The sequence below is a fragment of the Otolemur garnettii genome, unplaced genomic scaffold, assembly GCF_000181295.1.
Source record: "Otolemur garnettii isolate 467f Iridium unplaced genomic scaffold, OtoGar3 scaffold00020, whole genome shotgun sequence".
NCBI lineage: Eukaryota > Metazoa > Chordata > Mammalia > Primates > Galagidae > Otolemur > Otolemur garnettii.
The window spans coordinates 6,662,348-6,671,239 of NW_003852415.1; the positions used below are offsets into that span (position 1 = coordinate 6,662,348).

Below are 8,892 nucleotides of genomic sequence, written 5' to 3' on the forward strand. Positions count from 1 at the left end.
AACACCAATGAATTTCTAAAATAACTTCTAGAACTTGACATATTAGAAGACACTTTGAAATTATTGAGTCTAATTCTTATTTTCAGGACCTAATTAGGACAATACAAGGAACACAGAATGTTGAGATCATAAGATTTTTATTACTTAATCTTGTGCCTAGAACATTTCAATAAATGTAAATTAATCTAATACAAAAATTTACCTACATATTTAAATTACCTTTAAAATTTCTTTGAACATATCTTAAAACCTAAATAAAAATTATACTATGTACATGTGCCTAGCTTTAGGAAAAAATAATGTGAAAATCCAAACTTTTACAGCCAATAAGTTAAAGTCGATTCCTTTACAAAGGAACTTGCCTTAGTAATCGTTCCTGTAAAAACTTGTCTTCCCTGGAGCTTTTAAAATACTTTAAAACTGAATTTTGTAAATCAAAAACAAATTCTAGTAGAAAATTTTTGCATGAAGCTAAATGGGCCTGCAATAAAATATATTCAGAAAACTATCCTAGAGTTTAAAATGTTTTGTGTCAGGGTCAAGTTCTAAAATTACAAATGCATGTCTTCATTTTGTTATAAATATAAATATTTTACTAAAGATCTAATCTCATGGAGAGTAGAAGTCAAATTCCGAACAACGACCTAAGGCCCTGCGGGATCCCTTCCTCTTCCCCCAACCTTACTGGGTACCATGTATCTTTATCTCCTACCTGCCTCTCCCCTGCCTTCCCTCCCTGGTTCATCTGTCTCCAGCCACACCAATCTCCCTGCTGTTCTCACAGTGTGCCAGGCATCCTCCCACTGTAGGGCCTTTGCAGTTGATGTGCCATCTGAATAGAATATTCTACCTCCTAGGATACCCAAATGAACTGTTGCTGCCTGCTTTGTGAAGTCTTCCCTAGAGATCTTATTCAAGACTGCAAGAGCTTTTTACAATTTTATTTTCTTCCCTTATCACATGCCACCTATCTAACATACTAGAAATTTTATTTCAGTATGTTTATTAGGAACTCCAGGAGGCCAAGTGTTTTATCTGTTTTGCTGCGTCCTCAGAACTTTGAGCAATTCTTGGCATAAGGTCTTTTATAAATATTTGCTGAGTTAATAATTAAATATGACGTCGTGGCTCTTGTTTATTTCTTACTCTTCAAAAAGATAAAAAGATGGCTAAAATAATATCTCACCATTTGTTTTGCACACTGTTAACAAAGGTAGTACATGAGATCCTTATTTGAGGTGGCCATTATAAATCCCATGATTAGAAACTTGTATTGGTGAGACCATCCATGTTTTTATGGATTATGTCTCTTTAATTTTAATTTGGGTTACCCTGATAAATAGTAAGGCTATAGCCTAGTTGGACCTGTGAATAAAATTGTATTAGTCAGTTGAATGTTGTCATTGGATATACTGATTTATTCTTGAGAATTCTGGGGGAGGGGTTGTTTCAAATAGAAAAACATCTCAATTTGAGCCAGAAATTTCAAGAGTCCTGGGCTTCATATTTGGTCCTGTAAAATTTCAGAAGAATGTGGCTTATTACAGCATTTTCTCTTAAAACTTAGCTGTGGAAATATGACATATCGCTCAATGATTGATGTTCATATGGAGGCTTGCCTCCATCAAAGGTAACTGAAAAAATGTTAAAGCCCAATTCAGACTTGTCAAAGTTTCTGCATCTCTTCTGAAGTGTGGTTTCATTTCTACTCGATAGCAGTGATTCTATTGAATTCATCATACTTTAACGATGGGAAATAAGGGTAGTATGAAGATACCAATTTCCTTCATCTACTTTAGAAAGGGATGCGGCACTTCCTTGAATAAATCCATAATGTTCTTTATCTCCTTTCCCCCCTCATTTTAAGTATATTTTGTATTCAGTTAACTTCAGTGTTGATGGGAATATGTCCACTGGAGAAAAATTCTAAAAAGTTCTTTATTTTAATGTAGATTATTGATTTGGTTATGGAAAGAAAGTATCTGCCAGGCTGCCTCTCCATAGCGTAATGTTTATATTCTACTTTGGCTTTTTCAAAGATCCCCAAACCTGGCAATTATTAAAAGTGCGGACAGAAACTCTCAGTTTATGGGATATTAAATGATCTGTGCATATAAGATTTTTGATGAATGAGGTCCTTCTGCCCCCACCAGAACTCCGTAGCCAGCCAGGATGAGATGCTGGGAGGAACCACAGCCCTGCAGTAGGACTGATGAGAGGGAGGAACTGCACACACAGCCCCACTGAGCAGCCTGCACTAAGAAGGAAGGAACACCCGCAGCCGCTGCCATTTTGGTCCCATGGGATGGGGCAGGAAAGTTGCTGCCTCAACTAATTATTCAACCTCAAGCCCATTAGGGTATACCTGGGGGCAAGAATGGTCTCTCCTTACCCAACTGAAGCTCAGTTTGGCCAGGGGGTACCCATAGCCAGGGCAAGATAATTAGCATGAATCCTTCACAGCTGGTTAATATGGCCTTTGAAGTAAACAAAAAATGGCATGTTCTGAATTTTAGAAAAATAAAAAAACATTGAAAAGAACCCTAGCCCATGACCACAAAGAGCTCTAGGTAATAAGAAACCCTCAGGAAAGCAAATGGTTCCTTCAGGTCTATGACTTGGATGATGAATGAGTAGGCTACTTGCTTCACTGTTTAGCTCCAACCCACATATCTCCATAGAAGCCCAGAGTGCAAAATGACATTGGGGTTCTAATTAGCTCATGTTTATAAATGGGGGAGCCTGGGGTTCTATGCCTCCCCACTGAAACCCTAAATACAAATTGGCAGTGGGGATTTGATGGCTGCTAAGATCCCCTTTAAAAGTAAAGACTGAGGCTCTGAGATCAGGAGTGGCACAGTGGCACTCTGACATTGGGAAACACAATTCTCCCACATGAAGCTTTGGTTCAGCCTCTTGTAGGCACCCACAAGAATGCACCTCATTTGGGAGGATTCCATTTGCAATAGATTATTTGCCTTAATGGAATTGGTGGGACCTCATTTGAGAGGACCCTGTTTACAATTAACATGCTCCAATTATCTAAAGACAGAGAGATGACCTCCTGTATAGAAAGCACAACTTGATGGCCCAACCCTTTTGATGACTGACAGTGTCGCTCACTATTAGTAGATATCCCTCCAGGCTGAGTAGACACTTATCCTATCCAACTGCAAACAGCACATAAAGTTCCAACGTGGGCTCCTACCAGGAGCTGCTAGCCCAGGACAGGGCCTTTGCCAAGTTCCTGCACATGTGGGAAGTGGGGGGGGGGGCATTTTATGTTTCTTCAAAACCCCTTACCCTCTTTTTTTAAGAACTAAAACCTACATCCCTGACTTAGGCCAGTGGAGGGGAAAGGGAATGTCTTTTGTTTTTTCTATGCCACAGGAGATAGCTCAAGGGAATTGATTATGAGCTCATCATAGCCAAAGATGGGATTATCTGCGTGAAGATCACAAGATTATTATATCCAAAATGGAATTCGGGAATTAATCAGAACCTTTAAACGCTTTATGTTTCTGTTCAAAAGGGGGCCACTGGCGTTTTTGAGACAGGAGTCTACTTGTCTCCTCAATTGCCAACAAGAAAATAAACTTCTCTTTCCTTCTAGTCATAAAAATGAAAGAGAGAGGACATCAAGAAACTCACAATCTTAATCTCTCTCCATCATATCTTGCAATTAAAGTAACTTGCAAAATTTAGCACACCCTTGTAAAAACTGATGGAAAGAGTGCTAATAAATTATTATTATAACTTTCCTTTTTCCTTGGTAAGTAGGTTCAATTTTTCCAGACTTAGGGTGAGGCTAACCACCTCAAATTCCTTACTAGTAGGGGGTTAGACCACACTGGTTCATGGATACCAGCTAGTTTGATAAAATCTCTTTTGCTGAATTCTCAAGCTCAAAGCACCCTGGGGAAAGATAAGTTAAACTGAACCTGTGAACTGATTCTTGAAATAAACTCCAGCTATGAGTCAGATGACCTGAGCTTCTATCATGTACTGCCAGTTCATCATTCTAGGAGTATGAGCAAGTTATTTAACCCCACTGAGCCTCCATTTTCTCTTCTCTGAATTAGAGTTAAAAATAAATAATACAGTAAAACCTTTGTAAGTTGACCACCCAAGCAAGTGTAACAAACTAGTCAATACATGCCGGTGGCCAACGTGAGGAACTAGGCCTACTGTACTGATATGTACTTGTGGTGCATATCTGGTCTATGAACATTAGGTCAACATAAGGAGGACAAAACTATGGAGGTTCTACTATATATATCCTCATTTTATCCTAAAAGGAATATTTGAATATTTCACATTGCTTTATAAACTGAATTATATGCTATAAACATAATAAATTATTGCAATTGTTCCAGCTCTTGCCACATGAAGTGTGGTCCTGGCATCATTTTTATCTGGGCTATATGCACCTCCTTTACCACTTGGCTGTTACACTACACAATAGAAAAGCTGCATGAATGATTTAGCTGCACTGGGCATTTGTGAAATGGCTTAAATAGCTTTGAGAATTTTTTTGCTCAGATATTTTCTTGTGATTTTTTTTCCCCCTCTTAGATAAACTCTGGACAAAATTATGCAAGAGTATTTTCAGCGTTGCATTATTCTTCTGGCAATACCATCTCTGTTCCCAGTGTCCTTCTTTAATCTAGAGAGTTTAATGCTTCATCAACTCTGGTGATGGAAGAAAACCTTAATGGGGAAACTGTTAACTGAGGCGTTTGTCCTTGATTGTCCCTGGTGATAGCACCCCGGATAGCCCCCCATTTTCTAATACACACTTCCAAATGTATCTAGCTGGAGCACCATTCTTACTAAATATCTCCAAGCTGATTAACTGATTAGCACTGAATTAATAATGGAAAATAATGATTTAATGTTTTATCCACCCATGTGTAAAACTTGCATTTTAATATGGTTTTTAATGCTTTACCTCGAGGGCAATTGTGTCTTCCTAGGACCCTTTATTCCCAGGAGGTTTTCTCCCCTGTTCTCTGCCCCTCCTTTATCTAGTTAAAGCTTATTTTGCCCTCATCACTAAGGGAGTTTGATCTCCCTGACTAGATTAATACCTTCCAATATAATTTTTTATAGCATCATGGGGTTTTTTCTTCATACCAGTTATCATGGTTATAATTTTACATTTATTTGTACAATTTTTTAGTGACTTTTTTCCCAGCTTCACTTTAAATTTCAAGAGAGCATAGACTATTGTACATTTTACTTTTCATCTTCATGCCCCAGGACCTAGATAATTGTAGGCACTCAATAAATATTAAATGATGGAAAGTTCCATCTAAGAAAAACTCATTTTTTCTCAGGAAGATTTTTTCCTTTTGAACCACCTCCTGAAGATGATCAAGGATGGTCAGTAAGGGTTTTTATCTGCAAGCAAAAGTTGACCCCCATCTGGGTGTATGAAATCAGAATAGCTTTACTTGAAGGATTTTTGGAGTAGATGGTAACAGGCACTCACTACCACATCAACTGGATGCTCAGAAGTCAGTCCAGATGCTTGAAACCAGAAGAAAAGAAGCATAGCTATCTCATGGGCAAACAAGGTGGTCTGGATGCCTCCTCTCCTGCCACTGGCACCATTGCCTCTCATGCCCCAGTCATTACTGCCCCATTCCTATGTCAAACTGAATTTAGTGTCCAAATACAGCTATCTTTCTGTGTCACTCCCTAAAGAAGCACAGCGTTGCTTAGCTAAGCTTAGATCATGTGCCAGGTGTGGCTAGAAGATGGATCCTTAGCAAAGAGATACCAGGCAGGTAACAGGAATTACAATCCATCCCAGACTATTTCCACTTTGGAGAGGGGATTGTCTTTAAGAAAATCATGGGGATGAATCCTGAGCATCAAAAAACCTGATCCCTATCAACTATAGCTGGGTAAACAGTCAATACAATTCTAGCTCTGTTTATTCTTAAAAGAAGAAATTTGAAAATGTCAGCAAACATATGAAAAAATCATTCAGAATCGTCCTATACATTCTGGAAAAAGCTCATATCCAGATAAATGTGGACACTGCTACTCAAATGAATCACTCAGGAACTAGAATGCCAGTGAGGCTCTCTGTCTATTCAATAATTAGAATCACCTATGCAGTCACTATGCCAGATGGAACATCTTACTCAAATAAAATTATCACAAAAGTTAAAATTAGGATGACACACAAACCCCTTAGTTAACTTTCCTCATTTTATTCCTTTTAATGAACTAAGATACTAATAAATCACTGGAGTGCGAGAACTGGATGTTACATCCATATGCACAATACATTGCCCAAGATAAGCAGATTACTATCAGATGTTTACAGGAACCTTCATAATTTCCTGATCCTTCCATTTAACTGCTTCCCATGTCCATGTTATGTATGCTATTTTTCTTTTCACCAACATCTTTACCTCATCTTCCTCTTGTATTGTCTTTTTATCTCCATCTCCTTCCTATTCTTTAGAGATTGAAAGTTAAACCCAAACAGCTATGACAAACATCAAGGAGGAACTCTTCTTTCCTATCTTCTGATGATTCCTTTCTGCGAAGGGATCCAAATTAGTGTAACACATGACCACGGCTTCTTGACTTACTGGCCCCAGAATCACAGACCTACCTGAAGAATAAATCTACCCAAGGTAACTCAGCTTCTTACCTCTGCTTGAAAATGTGCTGCCACCCTCTTTTCCTTCAAACCATGCACTCTTGTTGCTCCTCTGAGGGAGAATCTTCCCCTCTTGCCCATGTCCCATATTGTAAGAGTCCTGGAGCCTTATATTCTAAGCCTGTCATATTCTTGTGCTAGGATCCCTGTCTTACAAGATAATAAGCTGCCCTCTATTTGCTATTCTTTTGTTTCATTTCTAATTGTTCAAAACCTAAATAGAGACAGCTGTGGTGCTGTGCTATGGGAAAGGAAGACGAATTTGTAAACCCCAGAGTGAGGTTCTGCCTACCCCAGGCTGCTGCTGCGTGAAGACCCCTGAAGGGAAGCCACCATCACCATGTCTGACCAAGAGGCAAAACCCTCAACCGAAGACTTGGGGGATAGGATGGAAGGAGAATACATTAAACTCAAAGTCACTGGACAGGATAGCACAGAGATTCACTTGAAAGTGAAAATGACAACACATCTCAAGAAACTCAAAGAATCACACTGTCAAAGACAGGGAGTTCCAATGAATTCACTCAGGTTTCTCTTTGAAGGTCAGAGAATTGCTGATAATCATACTCCGAAAGAACTGGGAATGGAGGAAGAAGATGTGATTGAAGTTTATCAGGAACAAACGGGGTCATTCAACAGTTTAGATATTCTTTTACTTTTTTTTCTTTTCCCTCAATCCTTTTCTTATTTTTAAAAAATAGATTTTTCTGTAATGTGGTGTTCAAAACAATTGAAAATTGGCACCCCATCTCTTTAAAACATCTGGTAATTTGAATTCTAGTGCTCCTTATTCATTATCTTTGGTTTTCATTGTGCTTTTTGGTGATCAAGCCTCAGTCCCCTTCATATTGCCCACTCCTTTTTAACAATTACATGTGTGCACAGTCCTGTGCATTTTCAGGCTTGTGAGGAAATTTCTTGATAAATAAGTTGACCAATGCAAGAGGTGTTCAGAATGACTTTCCAGTTGGCCCTGATGTTCTAGCATGTGATTGCTTCACTCCTGGACTGTGACTTTCAGTGGGAGATGGAAGTTTTTCAGAGAACTGAACTGTGGAAAAATGACCTTTCTTTCACTTGAAGCTACTTTTCAAAATCTGAGGATCTGGACCAAAAGAAGAGGAATGTCAAGCTGGAGTCAAGATGGCAGAGAAGGTGAGAGGAATGACTAACTCCAAAGATGGCTTCACTGAAGAGAAGGCGATTTTAAGATTTTTTAAAAATCTTGTTGGAAGATCCCAGAAAAGTTCTAATTTTTATTAACAAGTAATAACATTATTCATGCCGAAGTATATACAACAGAACACTGCTCTTGGTTTTATTTGTGCTTTTTGGCCTAGGATATGGGTTTTAAATGGACATTATCTGTACTGGCCTCATTAAACAATATTTGTAAAAAATTAAAAAAAAAAAACCCTAAATGGAAAGAGGGGTGCAACTTGAAGGGCCCTTCAGAAACCACAATACCAAACACTTTTCACATGACTTTAACTCAGCAGTATTTACATCTCCATATCTGCCTCTATCTATTCCTTGAGTGGAAAGTGAGGAGGAGAGATGAGGTATCCAGGGCTCTTATTTAAGGTGCATTCCTTGGCTCTGGAAGGTTTTGTGTGCAGGATCATTCCTGATGAAATCATTAGAAGAGAGTTTGAAATGAGAACATCTGGCTGGGAGAGCCCACTGAGGTTAAAGTACTGGTTCTGTCTCAAATATGCCATCACCAATGTTATTAGGGATGTTTATTATCTTGTGTTCTCCAGTACGCATTGCAAACAGGCACCAGGTGCTCCCGTCCTCTTCCCTTGTGCAATTAGTAGCAAACCATGCATGGAATACAATTGCTTGGCCCCTGAGTGATTTGGCTCTCCAGTCTGAAGGGGCTGAGAGCAAGCTGGCGCTTCCCCGGCCACTCAAATCACAGCTGTTTACTCTGTTCACAGGACTCAATCCCAGCCTCATCAATGTGTGTCCAGCATGTCTGAGCTCACAAAAGCCTGGATGAAACACAGGGGGGAACACTTTAGATTGCTTTCAGGCCCAATTCACCATACCAATTGTTTGTCTATGAAGGGTAGGGACAATGGGTCTTAGAACTTGTTTTATTTGCAGAGGACTTTTATACCAATAATGTCAATTGTTCAAAATAATTCTGCCAAGAAGGGTTCATTTATTCCAAAATATTAATGGCAAAAACTAAACAGGAAAAA

General features: G+C 38.9%; 1 protein-coding gene across 1 annotated transcript; it reads left to right on the forward strand.

The window, feature by feature from the left end:
- Positions 1 to 7,022: 7,022 nt before the first annotated feature.
- On the forward strand, positions 7,023 to 7,376 carry LOC100963920 (small ubiquitin-related modifier 1). Its single transcript, XM_023511492.1, has one exon. The coding sequence runs from the start codon at positions 7,023 to 7,025 to the stop codon at positions 7,374 to 7,376; it is 354 nt and encodes a 117-aa protein (XP_023367260.1).
- Positions 7,377 to 8,892: the final 1,516 nt, after the last annotated feature.

Bases quoted from the DNA above. Each gene is read 5' to 3' on its own strand.
- LOC100963920 (XM_023511492.1), top strand. From the start codon at position 7,023: ATGTCTGACCAAGAGGCAAAACCCTCAACCGAAGACTTGGGGGATAGG.